The sequence below is a fragment of the Pezoporus flaviventris genome, unplaced genomic scaffold (genome assembly GCF_033815535.1).
Source record: "Pezoporus flaviventris isolate CSIRO_AGI_PZ_B2104156 unplaced genomic scaffold, CSIRO_AGI_Pfla_v1 ptg000037l, whole genome shotgun sequence".
Taxonomy (NCBI): Eukaryota; Metazoa; Chordata; class Aves; order Psittaciformes; family Psittacidae; genus Pezoporus; species Pezoporus flaviventris.
Window position 1 is genome coordinate 9,313,896 of NW_026892585.1, and position 19,199 is coordinate 9,333,094.

The 19,199-nt window shown below is 40.7% G+C and overlaps 1 protein-coding gene across 9 annotated transcripts in view; it reads right to left on the bottom strand.

The window, feature by feature from the left end:
- The window catches only part of HECW1 (HECT, C2 and WW domain containing E3 ubiquitin protein ligase 1), a 250,356-nt gene that overhangs the window by 54,202 nt on the left and 176,955 nt on the right, over window positions 1-19,199 (bottom strand). For 7 of the 9 annotated variants that reach the window (XR_009745349.1, XM_061464613.1, XM_061464615.1 and 4 more), the window contains 4 exons: window positions 16,165-16,266; window positions 10,744-10,894; window positions 5,254-5,384; window positions 2,504-2,625 (listed from right to left, as the gene is read on the bottom strand). Coding sequence is in view for 8 of the 9 variants with exons in the window: in XM_061464613.1 (XP_061320597.1) it covers window positions 2,504-2,625; window positions 5,254-5,384; window positions 10,744-10,894; window positions 16,165-16,266 (506 nt within the window). In the remaining variant the exon portion in view is untranslated. The remainder of the gene's footprint in view (window positions 1-2,503; window positions 2,626-5,253; window positions 5,385-10,743; window positions 10,895-16,164; window positions 16,267-19,199) is intronic. The other 2 variants (XM_061464617.1, XM_061464616.1) reach the window with 1 other exon arrangement.

Below are 19,199 nucleotides of genomic sequence, written 5' to 3' on the forward strand. Positions count from 1 at the left end.
TAGCTGTGCCTATTTCAGTGCTTTCACTGGTGAATTCATGTGTGACTGGATGAAGCCAGAAAGATGCAAAGATAGTTATGAATGTGTATTTATGCTATAATTCAAATCAAGATGCATGCGATAGGATTCATGAACTTAAGAGGACTACAGTGCAGATGTCTACATCTAAGCTTGCCACTTTATGGTCACTTCATAGCCACAAGCCAGAAACAGACACTTTAAATTGTCTATTTCTGGAAGATAGGAATCGTTTCCTGTAAGTGAGTGTTTGTTTCTCCAATGACCACAAAGCATGTCAGATAGAGATATTTTCATGAATCAGATGAATGCCACCCCTCGGGCAGCTCGTTAATATCTCACAATGGTCATTAAATACACCTCCTAGAAGAACATGCCCTGGTGCGGTTCACAAGTGAGTTAGCGTTGATCTGGTTGCAGAGTAAGGACCAAAGTGAACTCTATTTGTTGCCACAGTGTATTCAATAAAGCACAAACCACACTTTTTCTCACCTACATGCTACTCTTGGGATCTTTCACTTCAGGGGAAAAGCTCCTCAACACAGGGTAGGAAAGCTTACAAAAGCTTACCTCTAGAGAGAAAATGAGTGCATTGGTTCTGCTGGTCAGCCCGAAGGCTTTAATTACTCACTAGAATAATAAAGGATACTGCAGGACTTGTGCCTCCAGTGAAGTGAGTCCCAGCGTGCATACCAGTAATCTGCCCAGAGAATCTGACCTGGCAGCTTTTAATTCTCAATTTTCCAGTACTTTTTAATGCATCTTAACCACTATAATGCACTAAACATTGGCAAATATTATCTTTATTATGTAAGGCTTTATCAGGGTGGTAGTGCTGAGAGGAGAATGCTCCCTGTAGCACAGGGTCCTTAATTATAGCAAGGGTTTGGTAAATGTTATGAAATCACAGAGATATAATCTCTGCCCTAAAGATATGACCTGGTTATAACCTGGGAAAGCTTCATGGTCACGAATGGGTAAGATCCCAGCCTACTCCACGACAGAAGTTGTATTTTGATCTTGTGTGTGATCAATGACTGTCTGAGTATCTCTTAGCTGCACTAAGGGAAACAAAAAATGTAATGTAGTTTTATTCCTCCATGGAAATAAAATATCTGAAAAATTAGAGCCTTTCCCTTTTAGTTCTAACTGTGAGATAATATTTTCCAATCCCCACTTCATTGGTATAATTAATAGCTTGAGATTTTAATAGGCGCTTGTGGTTAAAATATTACAACCCTGTTAAGCCAAAAGTTATGTGGGCCATTATTCCTGTACAAGTGGAATCTGTATGACCATTTGACAGATGTTTCAGTAGATCATTCTGGCTCTCGCGGAGACAACTTTATATAGCTCAAACTGAAGGCCTCTCTTAGCTTTTTTATTTCAGTGAGAAATAAAACTGGGATTCAGTCCCTTGTGAGCTGTTCCTTACACCACTATGGAATCAGTTGCTCATTTGGCAAAAACTATGCCAAATGAAAATGATACTGCTCCCGGCTATAAATCATCATATAGCAGCACATCAATGGAAGACTTCATGACTTTATATCACCTAGTTCAGGTAATATCAGATGAGTTAATATATCCCTTCCTCTGTGGATTTCACAGGCAATAATCTCTGGCAGATGGAGACGGACAGCTGGCTTAAACCCGCAAAGCACTACAGCCAAAACTTGATGCCTATAGTTAGCAAAAAACTCTGCTGATTAACTCCTGAAGTGCTTTCATTTCTTTTCCTTTCAAAAAGAAAGGTCATCCCTACCCAGAAATGGATGACTTTCCAAATATTCCCAAGTCTTGTGTAGATGCCTAGCTGAGCTACGTTCAAGATATGGGGAACTAGAACTGCATCTCCTTGTGATATTTCCCTATCTACTTCCTCCTTGTTGTCCTATCATAAAATTTTTCCACTCTGCTCCAGGTTTGCAAGAAAATTACAGATTTATTGCATTAATGGCAAAAGAAAAGTTATTTGAATTTTGAGAATTCATTCTCATTCATGTGTTTTCCAAAACAGCTACACTGACTCAAGTCAGTATTTCTTTCACTGCATTATGCCCACCTTATTCTTGGGAATGCAAACTGTGTCAACTAACAGTGTTTTCTCTTTATTTCCCTAGGAGTTGGTGGTATCCGAGTAAGATTTCTCCGGAACATGGCTCTAAAGGTAACAACCTCACTCCCTGCAGCAACAGACAACAGAATCAACCGAGCTGAAAGCAAGGGTTCCTGCTTATTCTGGAAGGATAACATTAATGAGCTTCTCTGTACCAGGAAATTCCTTGTATGAGGCAGAATTCCAGCAAGAAAGTCCTTGGAGCAGCCTGTCCATACTGTCCCCAACCTGGTCTGGTGCTCAGAAAGAACAACTGAGCCCCGAATCATGCAGCTCAAATTCACTGTGCATCCTCCCTGCAAGCCTGGGGTGCAGCACCTGTATTCAGAAACCAGTAATGTGAGAGAGCAAATCATAATTACTCACATAGTTTGCATGCAGCACAGTGAAGAACTCAGGATTCGTGATGAACTTCACAGCTGGAGACTGCAGCAACAAGGTGATTTTTTGAGAATTCACAGGAGAAAGGGAACCTTCCCTCCTAATCTCTGGACAATAAACACAAACAAGCAGCAAAATCCTATTAATATAGTGGCAAGTGCAGTCATTATTTAACCTTTAATAAATGGCTGCAAAAGTGATAGTATAAAAAAGTCACCATCCTGCTCAATGCACCTTCCTTCTTTGTGTCTCCTAGACAAGTCTGCTGGCAAATCAGCACTTTCTCCTTGTGGTTAGTGGTGCAGTGCAAGGGCAGAAGCTAGACGCTTTTGTGTACTGTATGTTATAATACTCTGTGTCATATCTACTGCTGTCTCTAAATATTGATGTGATTGCAACAGATTTACCAGCTGATTCAATTCAGTATTGTCACCCAGGTCCTGACTGTTCCCCCCACTGCTAATTTTAGAGAGATCTGATTTCCCAATCCAGCCTGATGAGGTTTGCCAGCAGAAAGCATTTGGTAGAGACTGGGTTAAGGAAGCCCCCACCTCAGCCACTCACATCCATGCTTGTGCTGCAAAGCATTGTCCTTTACTAGTAATTGCACTAGTTTGGGAAAGCTCATGGTTTTGGAGACTTGTATGGTCAAGAAAACAAAAACAGACACAAAGGGATTATTTTTAACCTGTATCAACTCACGAAGCACGGAACTGAGCATTTGAGAATGTAACTCTTTAGAAGTAGGAACTCCTTGACCTTCTACAGCCACCAGAAAATACTTCCTAGCATGGAATTATGGCTTCAGTGTGCAGTTCTGGTGTTTTCAAATGCAAGCCAACTTTTATTTGTCGTCCGAGGAAGTCAGATGCAGACATTATCAACAGAATAAATACAGATTACTATTTTCTTTTCTTCCTGCTAGACACCTCACATTATTTTATCCACTTAAAACTGCAGACTGGATCCACTGTTAAACTGCTGTAACTGAGTTAAACTGATGTCTACTGGCTTGGATTAATGTGCCTAAATTGTATTCCTTCTGACACCTTCAGTTAAAAGGCAAACAGCAAATGTATCATACTGCAGCTTTTTCTTATTCTAGTGTGATTATATCACCCTTGATTTTTTAATTCTTGGCTTTATACAATATTGATTTCTTCTTTTAAAAGCAAAGCAATTACCTATACCAAAAGCAATTACCTAATCATTTAAGATGACATATATCATACTCATTAGGTCTTCAGGGTTAAAAAAGTGAATGTTACTTAATAAACTGACTTAAATACTTACTGGTAGCAATTCCTATTGACTTACTATTTTATTATGTAGGCTATGGTAGCAAGTGATTACACGTGTTACAAGTAATGACTGCATTACTTTTAAGTTAAATACTAATAATGCAATGTGTATCTCCTTTCCATTTCACACAGAGGAGTGGGTTCTCCCTATAAGATCCAGCATAGGTAAAAGGCTTCCATAAATTGCAGTACAAAGGATTGTAAGGAAGCTTTGAATATCAAACTTTAAACAGTCTTGGACAAAATTGATTTTCAAGCTATAATTACATAATGGATCAGAAAAATAAACAGGCAAAACCGAGTATTTTTCTAAACTTGTTAAAAAAAATTAAAACTGCTTCTCTGTGTAATTCTTCCTATTCAACATGGAACAACAAGAAAAGTCAAGGAGATGTTGTGCTGGTTCTTTCCCTTTGTCAATGCTATTTACAGAGGGATGGCAAAAGGATGGCAAGAAGTCAGACTTCCAGCAGACAACACAGAAACCAAAGTTAGGTGGAGGTGAGAATGATCCAAAGGAAGAGAACTCTCTGCTCATTTTGGTGATAAGAGTTCTCAAAGCAGACAGCCATTTTTGCATGTCCACAAGTTGCAAAGCAGTCACTAGAGTGATTGCTGGTGTTTCTCACCCGAAAAACTTAGGCTATGGTTTCACAGATGTTTTAAGAAAATATGACTACCACCAAAAGGAGCAGAAGAGTTCCCTGCCATCCCATCCTGCCCTTGGTACATGTTATCTTCTTTGCAGTGACACTCTTCTTATCTGGTCACCTAATGAGCTGGATGAAAGAACTAATCTGGCTATAAGCAAGGTCAATTACAAGCAACAAAGCCTTTTTCATGCAGATCAGTTTTTTGCTCTGGTATGGGGTCTGGTCAGGTAAGTTAGTGATGAGCAAAAAAACCCAGCTGTGCCTCCTTCAGTGGCAGCTCACACTTACTTACATCAGCTCAGGGATATCACAAAATTGCAGCTTTAAACCCACAGGTATTTCACACTTGATGACAGAGTTGCTGCAGGTATGGGCATATGTGGCAGTTCAGAAGCCATGCCTGGAGAAAATAAACTGCAATGCCCTGAGACAAAAAAATCACACTGCAGCAAAAGTAAGACAGGGCTGGTTTTGTAACTGCTAAGGTATAAAAACCAAATGTCTTTTACATTTTAATTTCAAATAGCCCTTTACTAAAGTAAAAAATACTTTGTCTGTCTCAGTAGCTGTTAAAAAAACTGAGGCCCTTTGTATCTAGCTTCCTACCTGTAGCTTCAGATCTAAAACCTGCAGCTTCAAGCACAAACTTTTTTCTTTTAACTAGATCTTGTAATCCAGTACAATAAAGTTCCAGTCTCCCATATAAATGCAGATTTTCTCAGAACTGAATGCCACCATTGAATGGCACTGAACATACACCACTCAACAGCTTCCCCCATACCTGAGCTTTGCTGGGAAGGTTCTGCCTCAGAGTCACTTCCTCCTCCAGTGGGAACTCTCTCCACCCTGTTGTTTACTACAGCATCGTCTTCAGTCCGCTCTGTGGCAATAGTTCGCTGGATATTTTGGTACCTGCATACATTCGGAGAAAGGAACAACATGCTTTAGTTAACAGAAGAGCTTTCTGGTCCCTTCTCCCTCAACAATCAGCACCGGTTTTGAATGACTCCATAGTTCTATCTTGATCATGCAACAGAGTAAGAGTACATCTAATTTCTCCCCTTCAACTGATGCAGCTACTCGCACTTGGGCCAACCATTACTCTGCTAATATGTCCTTCTGCACTGACTGACAAATAGCTACAGAGAGTACAAAGCAAGGAATGCTCAAAGGTCAAATTTAGACAGGTATTTAGGCTACAGGTTGCTACAAGGCTTCCCTTTAAAACATCTGGATGTCTGCAACCTGAATCTACTGGTGGATCATGGTTCCCCCCCTCATTTAGTCTTATGGTAGCACAACCAATGAAGTAAGGATCAATCCTGTGATGCACTGAGTACCCTTAAATGTTATGACAATGTTGGATGCACATGTTCATCCCTAAAAAGGTTATTAAGAGTGTTCGCAAAATGTTTATTACGATATTGCACAGCCAGCAGTTGGGAACACTTCCATTTTAGTAGGCAATATGGAGTGTAAACTAGTAGGTAGTGTGACCCCAACAGCTACAATCTCACTGATATGACAGCCACAGGAAAATAGAGTAGGATATAACACATGAGCTGAGTGAACAGTGTGAGGATGTGTTATGTTGGAAATCAGTGGGCTTGAGCATTTAGTTTGTATGGCGACTAGTTGCAGAGCAAGGAAGAGGAAAAAATATAAAGATATGAAAACAACAGTGAGGAGGATAACACTGTGGGAATAACCTGAAGTATTTTGAATTTGCACTACACAAAACAAGTTCTAGTTAACTTGTTCACTCACACAGAAGATGAGTAAGATGAGAGATCAAGGTTTCTTTGGTTCTATTGACAAGCTATGAATAGAAGACATATATTGAATAAAAGAATATATTTTATATACAGAGACAAAGACAAGCAAAAGAAAGCAACATGAAGAGAAAGAAAAGAAAGAAAATAGGCACTATTAATCATTTTAATTAGGTTTACTCCACCCTAGTATTTTTAATCCTTATTTCTGGATTGCATTTCCATACGTATATAGACCAGAATAGCTTTACTGCCTGCCTTTAATCTGATCCAGCATTGCTTGTCTCTCATTTTCCTGTCTTACACTCTTTTTACTTTCCTCAGCCCAAGTTCTGACTTACAAATTTCACTTCCTTTCTCTCTCTTTATTTATGCATGCGTTACTCCAAATCAGAAGCTAATCAGGAGTTAGCTCCTCAAAGTGCAAGGGATCATCAAAGACAAGCAGTTAGGATTTGGCTTTTGCATCTCTCAACAGACATCATCTCCAGTAGCTCTCTGCAATCCAATCTTAGGCAGATGGGCTGGAGGTAATTAGGAAAAATTATTGAAGTTTTAATAGATATATTCTAAAGCTTTCACAGTACTATGTGTGTCCCCAGTACTCAAAGTCATGTGAAGCTACATTTTGTGCATATTCTGACAGTTTAAGTAAACACCCATCTTCACAAGGAAACTCTGATAGCAGGTTTCCCAACAACATGAAGTTACTGCAGCTTTAAATCCTCTGCTTTAGACCTATGTTTTACATTTTTATTCACTTGACTGCAGGCAGTTGAATGAACTTTCCATTCCAGCACCCTCCAGTTTTACAACACCCACATGCAACAGAGAGGGGAGGAAAAAAAAAAAGGGAGTTCATATAATCAAGGGATATAAGCACAAATATAAACCCAACCTTGCAGATTCAATTTAATTAGATGGTAGAAAATCCCTGTTGGCAAACCTTACAGAGTAACCCTAGCTGTATGCCAACAAAAGGCTACACTTTTTTTTTAGGTCTCTAGACTATAAAATAAACTTCTATAAATACCAGAAAATGCCACAGTTGTTGGAGAAAACATTGAAAGTGCAAAAGTTATGGGAATGCCTCTGGAAATTGCAGTCTCCTATCAAAATGATTTGTCAAAGAAATGGAGGTTTAGAAATACCAGTGTGTGGATGTCTTATAACTATTTGGGTTACCATTTATCGTGTCATTCGTACCTTTTAGGTTAATGCAAAGACACATCTAGATGTACACATGCTGCAAAGCATCTTTCCAACAGAGCTTGAACAAAAGGCTGTTATCTGGTTTGCTAACAAGTAAGCAAGTCAAATAGTGCTATAGAAAATGAGCAAGAGTCTTTAAAATAAGAAGTATGACTGTCTTCTTGGAGTTTGCCCAACACCTGGATTCCAGTTTTGCATTCCCTGTATACTCAAGTGGCTAGTACAGCTAATGGGAGCACAAAAGGAAAGCAGGACTAGGCTCAATCACAGCTGTAGGGTTTATTTTCTTGAAGTTGAGTTTCCAAAGCTTTGTGGTTTTGGCTGGGCTGGAAATACCAAGCTTCCTTGTAATATTTTGGTCTTTCCATCCCCTTCCACAAATGAAACCAGGAAGCTGGAAAGCGAGTAGATTGGTTTGAAAAGAAAAGTCGCCAAACTGCTAAGCAATCCTGAATCCAAATTTTGTTTGAGGTTAGAGCAAAAGTTCAGGCTGCTGCTAATTCTATCAGCAAGGTCTATGCTTGCTGTTGCCTAACCTAAAATGATTCTTGGGTACGTCTGCTGAAGAGCATTTCAAATAATGAAGTTTTATAACAAAACAGTCTTTCTAAAACGAGTGCTTAAAACAAAGTCTGATCCTCCATAGTGCTGAGAATAACCATTTATGAAAAGGGGTTTTCCTCACAATCCTGAAATCTGGAGAGATGAAATAATTGAGATTAGTTTTAGGACAACAATAATTGAAAAACTTACGGCAGCCACGTTGAAAACACAGCAGTAACTTGCCATTGGACAAACACTCAGAGATCTAGTATGAATTGCTTACTAGAATCTTAGGAACTGTTCCCAAACATGGGAACAATAGGAGACCTCTGTATTCAACTTGTCAAACTAACTGAACTCTTTGGAAGACAGCAGAGAATCGTCAGCTTTCTTCCTCTGTCCCAAGAAGCCATGACAGTTCACACTAAATTAAGCTGCAAAGTGCTTGGTTTCCAATGGAACATGGGTAAGGAGAGATATGTCACTGCTGAAAAAGCTCTATACATCTCACTTTGCAATTGGATATGTGAATACTAAAACTAGACATATTCAAAGGTCAGTCCCCTTAACTGTGAATTCCCAACCCAAACCCATGATAATCAAGTCATAACCATGAAAGCCAGGCAGCCTGCATGAAAACGTGGTATAATCAATTTTGAAGCAAGGAGGTCACAAAGACAAATGTGATTAACCTGCATTAACTAACAGAATGGTAAATTCCCAGGTAGACTCTCTCAAGCACTTATTCCTTTCCTGGCTGTGCTGCACTTACATGAGTCCAAACTCAAAAGAATAACACAAATCAAAAAACCAAAACCCACCAACAAAAAAGCTGATGTATATCAACCATGTGCTGGGCTGCATCAAAAGGAGTGTGTCCAGCAGGTCGAGGGAGGGGATTCTTCCACTCTTCTCCACCCTGAGACCCCCCTGCAGTCCTATGTCCGGCTCTGGGAGCAACACCACAAGAGGGACATGGAGCTGCTGGAGTGAATCCAGAGGAGGCAACGGAGATGCTGCAAGGGCTGGAGCAGCTCTGCTCTGGAGCCAGGCTGAGAGAGCTGGGCTGGTTCAGCCTGGAGAAGAGAAGGCTCCTTAAGGGGAGACCTTAGAGCAGCTCCCAGTGCCTAAAGGGGCTACAGGAAACCTGGAGAGGGGCTTTGGACAAGGGCCTGTAGGGAGAGGACAAGGGGAATGGCTTTAACCTGGCAGAGGGGAGACTGAGATTAGACATTAGGAAGAATTTCTTCCCTGTGAAGGTGCTGAGGCGCTGGCACAGGGTGCCCAGAGAAGCTGTGGCTGCCCCATCCCTGGCAGTGTTCAAGGCCAGGTTGGATGGGGCTTGGAGCAGCCTGCTCTAGTGGAAGGTGTCCCTGCCCGTGGCAGGGGGTTGGAACTGGGTGAGCTTTAAGTACCTTTGAACCCAAACCATTCTATGATTCCAAGTCCAGAACACAGCTTTCTGTGGTAGATAACTTGCTTAAGTGGCAGCCAAATAGTTTGAGCTTTGACACCTTTGACACAGTCCAAATCCCTCTTAAAGACAAATGCTAAATGACAGAAAAGTCATGCAAATCCCTTTAAAAAAGCTACATTAAATATTCGCTTATTTTAGTGTGGCTTCCGCAAGACATAACACATTATGAAATGCTATCCAAAACAATTAATCTGGTGAGAAAAAAAAGATAAATTCTTCAAGAGTGTGCTTATGGTGTCAACTTAACCTGCTAAACAACCCCTTTAAAAGGGCTGGCTTGCTCTCTACAAGTTGCATTAATTCTCTAGTTGTTGTCACTCAGGGCCCAGTTCTCCTCTCACGCAGTAACACCCAAACTATTCTGCACTCTTTTCAGAGTACTTTGAAACTCTGCATCCTTCTCTCATCTGTGGATCTCCCTCTTAGAATAGAAAAAAAGACCAGAAAACTTCTGTGGCCTTTTGCATGCTATAATTAGAATATAATTTCTGGTTGGCTTGTCTTTTTCTAGAAACTGTACCATTACAGTAAGCAGGGAATTAAAAAAAAAAATCCTTTTCTGAAATAAAAAAGGAAGACTTTCGACCAACTGTTTACTGTTTCTCTTTCCTCTTAAATTCAGTCTGGAAAACAAAGATGAAAACGAAATGATAAACAAACCTATGTGTGGACTACTTAAAAGGAAAATATTCCCTGTGTTAAGAGATATCTCAGCCATCTCAGAATGAACTGACAGGTTTACAGGCCCCAGTGTAACACTAAGCAGATCTGTCTACATCTAGACGTGTACAGTCCTATTAGAGCAGTGCTCTGTCCTAGAAAAGGAGACAGACCTTTCAACAGGCCTAATTAGCTTGAGCAGAAATGCCACACTGATACAGCAACACTTTTTCAGTGACAGCTCAGAAACCTCCACAGCATAGCAGTAGATGCTGACCCATTGGTAGCACTCTTACAGTTAAACAGCAAAAGCAACTCCATCTTTTGGAAGAACACTCCCTCCTCTTCTGGGAGTCAGCTCAAAAAAGTTTTCAAAAAGGCCCTTTCTGCTGTTTGAAATGTTTTGCAACATCTTTCACTCAACAGCACTTCTCATATGGGCAAGTTTGGGTACCAGACACCCACAGGAGGGTAAAAGAGATCAGCAGTGGGGACAGGAACACGTATGTTGGATTTTGACAAGGAGGAAAGATAAATCCTCAGGGAGCCAATGCATTGCACTGGGGAGCACAGATCTCAAGGGAGTAGTATAGGTGCAAATGCTCACCGCCGGTTCAGCTGCTCCATTTGCTGGATGGAGCCAGACCTGTGGATCCCATCCGGCGTTGCCGCAGTTGTGGGGCGCTGCCACGTGGTGGTTCGGTTGACGTGATCCACGTAGAACACCCTCCCATGGCTGTCTATCCGAGCTTCCCAGTCTAGGGTTGGAAAAAAAAGGAAGGGGTGATGCTGTCAGTGTGATACCTTCCAGAAAACTTAACTGTGGGAGATATATATATATACACACACATACATGTACACAAACAGGGTATATACACACAAGAAATACCATATATATAGTCTACATGCTTGCAATATATATTATGTGTATATAGTCAAAGTATACATTCAAATGTGTATATATACTATGTGCTTGTCTATATATATGTATAGGCAGCATATGCATATACATGAATATTTCACACACAGCACATAGGTAGCCTATGGAGTTCACTGCCATAGACTATAAAAACCAAGTGGCCCCAGTTTTTAAAGGGCTAGATAATGTTACAATTAGTAGCACTAGTTTGCTGGATTGATTACAGGTCAGGGTAGCCACACAGAACCAATCCTTAGTGGAAAAGGATTATATCTGAGCTAATATGTCAAATCCCATGTATTCTTTTTTGCTGTGTTTCAGAACAAATGTGTTTCATTTCTCTCTCTTTTTATAAAGTGGCTTTGAAGGATACCACACAATTAAAGGCTCTCCTGGATACTGATCAAAGCCTGGTTGGACATATCCTTAGAAATCTCTCTAAACAGATGAGTATCATAAATCTATTGCTCTGATGGATGCCGAGTAGACTGAAAGTCTGCAGCATAATATTGAGCCTTCCATCACTCTTGTTTCCGTTTAACGTTTATATTGTCCCATGACTGAAAACTAAGTTATTTGGTATATGATGGCTTGTGGAAAATGGTAATGTTGATTAAAAAAAAGAAGTTTTTTGGACAGGAGAAATTCAGGAATGAGTTAGCTAGCAAAGTCACATATCAACTTGGTTGGAATGTATGGAATTAGTGATATAAATTCAACTTGCTAGCTTCACAGTTTTACATGATTCATCAGCTGATGACAGAGCTATGTAAATATATGCACATTCTTTCTACATGTGTTTATATACAAACCTCACTCACATTCACACACAAATGCACATATGGTGATTACCTTTGGCAGCAAACACTTCATCTTATTCCCATGTTCTTACTATGATACCCTCATCCCTGATGAGTCCACTCCTTCTATGGATCAAATTCAGGATCAGCTGGATTTCATACTTTATGTATTTTATCTCCTACAATCTAAGAGTAGGACTGAAGTTCTACCTCTTCCTGCTGCATCTGGAAACGTATCCTTCATGACCAGTTCCCATCCCCTGAATGCCAGCCCTGGCTAAACCCGGTTTCCATACCTGGGCTGGTTCCAGCCAAGTGTAGGCTGTGTAAATTCTATGGCTGGCTGCCCCTGGCATGTTAACATCACAAACCTTAGAAGAGGGGCACTGGGAGTCCTTGGGGGAATTTTCTGTAAGACTCTGACACAACAGCCATATGAACATGCATTATTTCTTTCAAAGCTGGCTGGAAGTACCTGACTTCTTACACACACAAAACCTATAGTTAAATGGGTACACACACCGCTTCTCACTGTGAACATCACAATATAACTTTCAGGAGAGGACTCTCTCTTCCTCCCACCAGGTAAAGATTTCCAAGGATACTGTAGCTGTTTCAAGAACAAGATCAAAGCTTTGTGAAAACAATGTCTAAAACATAAGACAGTGAAAAACAGCACACCAACAGATGCACAATGAAGGAAATCAGACTGACACATAAGGCAGGCTGAAGGCCAGAGCTTTGCTCAGCACACTGACACTGGTGGCAGGTGTACCACTGTTGGTGGGAACGGTCCTTCTGGAGCTATGCATTATCTGCAGTATCCTCAAGGAAATAATCTTGGCCAGAACAAAGGGGGCATGATCTATCTTAACATCACAAAGATATTTATTTTCCTTGCTGTTGTCTGGCAAAGGATAAATCCTTCACCCCATACTATTGCAGTATACATGTAAGAAGTTGAGAATAATAAAGGTTGATGGATAATTAGAAGCTTGTAGGCAATGCTGCAGATCTACACTCTAGACAGTCTACACAGAAAATGCTAACTGGTCATACTGGTCTGAAGTCTGCCATTGGACACTTAGTAAGAATAATACTAGCCAATTACACAGTCAAACAAGGGATTCTCATAATCCAGCCCTGTGCACGACCGGCTCTAGAGGTGATGTAGCAGTCTCTCTCTTATTAAATGCAACTCAGAATTCCTAAGCTCCTAAGCATAGTAGTTGGAAGTCTAGGAGCAATGAAACTTGTGCAGAGCTTGGAGGTCACAGTGAAAACAGCAGGCCAGGATAACACAGACTGGATCACAACTTCAGGAAGATGATCTCTCGGATATGTACCAGACATCCAGCAGTGGTCTGTACAGACACGAACTGCACCTATCAGTAAGTGCTGCTTTATTAATCGCTTTATGTGTATATACACCTGAAACCATGGGTTGACACTTGCATTGGCATGCTCAAATATTAGGAACAGCATGTCACGTGGCTTTTGAGAAACCTGCAGCAGTATTTCTCATCAGCTGAACAACTCTTCTTCTGGTCTCCCAGGAAGGCTGTCAGAGGGTGGCAGGAGCACTTTCTGCCTGCCCACAAGAGAACCTGCAAGTCATACAAGTCACTGATGTTGCATACAATACCAGATTTGTGGACAGATGGATACCTGCACAGAGAGACAAACATGCTGATAGGTGAACTGACAAACAGAACTCTGCTGCTGAGCTGTGCTCAAGTCCCTTTGTGCTACTTCAGGGGCACAGGGGATGAAGGAAGCAGCCAAATCTCCTCAGGGTCTTTTGTCTGTTTTTCAGGCAAAATAAGACTGTGACTACAACACAGACCAACCTCCATCTAACCTTCAGATTCAGAGCATGTTGGAGCACAGGGCTGGGGACAGGACACTGCTGGTTCTGTTCTCCATCAGCCCAGTCATATTTCACAGCAGCCTTTGAAACCACTCTGATCTGTACCAGAAGACACAACTTTTTCTTCTGGCAGTACCACAATCCTGGCAGGGCAAAGTAAAGACACTGTCTTTCCCTTTCCAAGCTCAGCCACACCTTCAGCAAAGAGCAGCTCTGAACTGGGCACACGTATTTTTCTTGGCCTCAGTTCTGTAGGGTTTCCAGCAGTACTGGCAAACACACACATAATAAGGGGTGACTAATAATGCCGTCATGAGGCCGTACAAACTCTGAAAATCTCTCAATCTTGTATAGACCTTCACATTCAGACTGGCCATTATGATATTCCCACATAAAAAATGAACCTGTTCTAACTTACTTTCCTACATAACACTGTCTGAAATCCCAAATGTTGTGGGGTTACGATGAAACAAAGTTACTAAGAAAACTATTCAAAAGACAAAGAAAACTGTCCAGAAGGTTCTCCATGACCAAAGTAAAACCAGTCCATTTGCTGAACTTGCAGCACTGGCAAATCATCTTCAGCTCTATGGGCAGAAGTGAATGCTGCATGTGAGAAGTAAGCCAGGTTTGATCATACAACCTGGCTTAAAAATGTTTAAAATACAAAGTTTCTTACTTTCACATGACTAAAGAACTATTTATGTAAGACTAAGAGGCATTAAAGGCACTGAGATAGTGATACTGAATGCTAGAATAAGAAACATTTCTAGTTTAAAGTTATAGTTATTTTGAAATGACCTTAAAATTTCACGAAGAGTTTTTGGAAACAGGCTTCCTAGGTGATATTATTAAATTCAACATTTTTGCTCTCCAAATTAACATAGTCTAGTCCTATAACGATCAACATATTTAAGCCCACACTGCCAGCCTTTGTTGTAAAAAATGATGTTATATGCAAATGCTAAAATAGAATCCTACAAAGGGGTATAGTTCTGTATCATCACACATTGCATTTCATGTCCTTAAACCCTACCATGAAAGCACTTGTGAAAAACAGTGGTAGAAATACTTACCATTTGAGGATCATTATCAGAAAGAGGAAAAATGTATTGAATTTGTGATGGAAGAATACGGAACGGATTCACACTGTTTTGTTTACCTGAGCTGATGTCAGTGTCCTATCATTAACATCATTAATGGGGAATGTGCCCTATTTCCAAAGTCTTGAGGTAAGAGTGGGAGGAAGAGAAATATTTGCCTATTACAGAGGTAACCATTCCCATTTCATCATTCACTGGCAAGCCACAGTGGTACTCTAATAAGACTTCATGGGCTAAAGGCATTTGAATCATTCATGCTACTGTGCAGCTGACGCCAGCATCGGGGCTATTTTTGGCTTAAGGAATACTGACAGCATGGTTGGTAAACGATGAATTATTTGTCAATGGCCACATAGGCCAAATAAGTGTATTCCCTTCCTGGGCTTTGAAGAAAATAGAGTGCTTTGTGTATATGCCTGGTTGTTTTTCTGAGGCTCTGCACATTTTAGGTCGTTAAATAGGTGCCAAAGCTGAAAGGTGATGAGCAGCACATTGCAGGGCATAGAGTGCGCTCTGCTGGCCATTTAAAGACAATGCAGAAAGCAGGTAATCCTGCGCGGGTAATCCCCCAGGAATACACACGGGAGAGGCTACAGAAACAACTGAAAACACCTCCAGCAGTTGATTCAGTAGTAAAAATCCCGTACTGTCAGCCTGCTGTTCAATGACGCTAGTTAAGACCCTCTCATTTTTTATCCAACGTAACTGCAGATGCAATTACAGTCCACAATGAACATAAAATTCTCTGTTTTTCAAATCCAAGAGACAAGACCACTCTATGTGAGTTGCTTTTTTCCCAGCATCCACTGGTTTTGCACAGAGTTGGATCTGTCTGTCTGAGCATCCTGACTGTGAAAGGGTTTCTGTTGGACCTGCAAGCAGAGCTGGCAGGCCACAGGGACTGCCATCCCAAACCATCTTTGAAGTCAGCCACGGAAAACCTGGAGACAAATGTTACAGAGAAATCAGAGTACTTTGCTGATACACCACCCAGAAAGCTTTATAGTAAGGCTTCTGGAACACCTGACAGATACACACTCACTTGAGTTCAAATACACTGACTGGAAACAGGGAAATAGTATTATTTTCATTTCATGATAGCTAAGGAAGAAGATGGACCAAGGCAGAGGGGGGTTATACGGAACTTGTCCAAAATAACATGACAACACCTGAAACGAGGATCAAATAAGGGAAACAAAAGGGCATATTGCTTGGGTTCTGAAGAATGTGTATACAGAACAGATGGGGTTATTTAGAAGGACATACTGACCTCTACACTGTTTGAGTTAACAGGAAAAGCTGAAAAAACGCAAGAAATTAAAAAACTAAAGCTTACTTGGTGGAAGAGGCTCATCGATAGTTGGGTAGTGATGGTGCTCAGGCCTCAGAGAAGGAAGCTGGCTGACTGGCTGAGAATTATGGAGTAAAGGACAATCACCTACGGACAAGATATTCAAGACATTGAGAGTCATTCACTGTTTTCACAATGTGGTTCAAAAAATGTGCTACTGTAAAACAAGTGATTTTGTCAATAGGTTAGCCTGGTGTACTAGCAGCTCTGGTTATTCCTATTTCCAGGCACTATTTTAATAACAACTCATATGCCCAAGTTATTAAAATAATGCAATCAAGGCTCTGATCTCTGATTTGAGTTAATGCTAAACTGCTATGGGCCAGATTCTGGACTCATAATGTAAGCGAGAGAAGAATCAGGCTTGATCTCTGAGAAATACAGTGCATGTACAACCAAACTCATGCTTCTGCTGAAATTGGCAGGAACATGCAAAATCCTGGTTCCAGCTTTTAATTCACCACATCAGTGGAATATGAGGCTAAAAGCTGCCTTGAATCGTTATCTGCTTTTCTAAAAGACCCATGGCTAAGTGGGCTGGAACGGCAGGATTCTGCAGTCCCTGCAAAGCAGAAGACTATCCCCTTCTATAGGTAGTTTTCAAAACATGAAGAGTCCATCTTGAGTGTAAGGAGGGAGAATGAGAGAAGAATCAGAAACAGGTAGGTAGACAGGTGGTAGAAGAGGACAAAAGATAGTGAGACATAGTCAGGATCCAAGATAAAGAAGGAAGACCTGAGATATAGAAGAGGGAAAGAAGAAGAAGAGAGACACATAGTAGACAGTGCAGAGGAAGTTTTTAAACACTAACATTGTATGTATGTCTATATATCCAAATATGAAATAAATGAAACCTAAACAAACGTCCAAACTCACGTTTTGTTGAAAGGAACAAGTAATTTAAGATCTAGTTAATGTTTATAGAACCCTTTTAGAAACTAAGAAGTTATAGTAGGGATGTAAAAGCATTCCTTATCTTAGACTGAACTGTGAGAATGAGGAACCTGCACATTAAAAACTTCACAGGTTCTAGAATTAAGATTCCTTCTTGATCTGTTCTTAGAATCTTAGAAACCAGAACTATTTATCCCACAAGCAGACACATTTGCATACTGTGTGGTAACAGTTTTTCACTATAACCTCCAGCTCAAGGTGGGCCCATTAATACAATCTGAATTGCATATATTTAACATTTACATGCATCAAAAAGATGCAGCTTATGAAAAAAAAAAACATATTTAGCGTTTCCAACATCACCAGAACCATTCAGCTAAGCCAAACTTGCTGTGTGCTGGTTGTTTTAGCTGTCTTTAATGTCAGAATCTTAATAGCCTAAGAGTGAACATTTTGTTAAAGACCCAAACATACAGCTATCAAATGTGAAAAAACCCTACATTTACCAAAACTTATGGGTTTTCTTTAAACAACCAACAGCTAGAAGGCAGAAGCCAATTTTGTATCAAACTGTAAAGAAATCTCACACCACCCAGAACTGAGAAAAATCACTTAAGACAAAAATACTCCCTCTTCTAGGTGCTCTGATGATACCGTATGGCCTGTTAAATGTCTCCATTAAACCACTTGTGTATAGGCGTATCTCACAGCAGCATCTGCTGCATGTTTGGAACAGACAGCAGAGTTATGTAAGTTATTACTCAGTGTTAGAAGTCCATCTCTCATAGCCTTAAAAACTGTTCTGTTACTACAGGTGGTGTAGCACCAACTACCAGATCATCCATCTATGTTTCTTTACTTACCATAATTGACTCTCCCCTAGTCAAGATAGTTACGCCAAGCCAGCGGAAGCATGGTAGTATCAGTCACCTGGAGCGGATGGAGGTGACCACATCTACTGTATTTGTAACAGCTGCCAAGTCATGAAGCAATGTGCACATTTACTGAAGCACCCCCAGTGGGACTAAGAGAGTGCTAAGAGCAGGGCTGCCCTTCAGCCATGCTCCTTCCCACTTAATCAAAGCAAAGCCACCGCGAGCACTGCAGTGCCCTTTATACAAGCTCAAAGGGCACAATCTTGAAGCTGTACTGAATCCATATGAAGAAGCCACTTTCTTCTCCCATGTCCATTCTCAAAAGTATACACAATTCAAAATAACCACCCAATCTGTAAGCATGGTCACACACACACACACACACACGCTCGTGCCCCCTTAGTATACTTGCATATAAATGCTGTCCACACACAAAGACTCTTGTCTGCAATGAGGGAAAATGGGTTTCTACATCTCTGTGTACTTCTGAGAATTTAATACTCTTTTTCAGGCTAGATTCTGCTTTGCAGAGAAAACAATTACCTAGGCCCAGCTGCCTACAAATCTTCACACAATCCAGTGTGTAAGGCCACCCTTACACCTTTCTTCCTGCTGGGAAATACTGCGCATGTCTGTGGCAGTGGAAGGTGGGGTGAAATAAATTGGGAATGGAGAAGGAGAAGGCAGAGGGATGCTTTAGCGGGGTTTCCCTGTGGTCCTCCAATATATTACCCTTTTCCTGCAATTTTAATTTAGCGTCACTTACAGTGGAAGACAGATGACTTGGGGTCTGGGAATGCAAAGACTACCCCTCAACCTTGCTGCATGCTCCTTAGATGCTAAGGCATTTACTTCTTCAGTTGGAGAAAAATGATACATTAGCTGAAGAAAAGATGTGTGATCAAACCCACCCTCCATGTAACTCCATATGACATTAAATGAGTTACAAAAGGAAGCAATTTAATGGAATGGTTTGGAGGGACTGGAAAAAACAGTACCTAAAATACAAAGATTAAAAATTACTTTAAGTATGTTTTCTATCTAGAGAAGGGTAAGGAGATGAGAACTTTGTTCAATATAGTTCAGTTTTGGAAGTATCTATGAAAAACCCCCCTCTGTTGAGTTGCCCTATGGCCTGTGAAACCTGAGGTAGATTTGTTTGATACTTGGGGAATTGGAATAAATGGGGCTAGAAAACTGGGTTTGTAAGAGAAATATTTGCATTTCTCCATGCTTATTATTGTGTGTGGC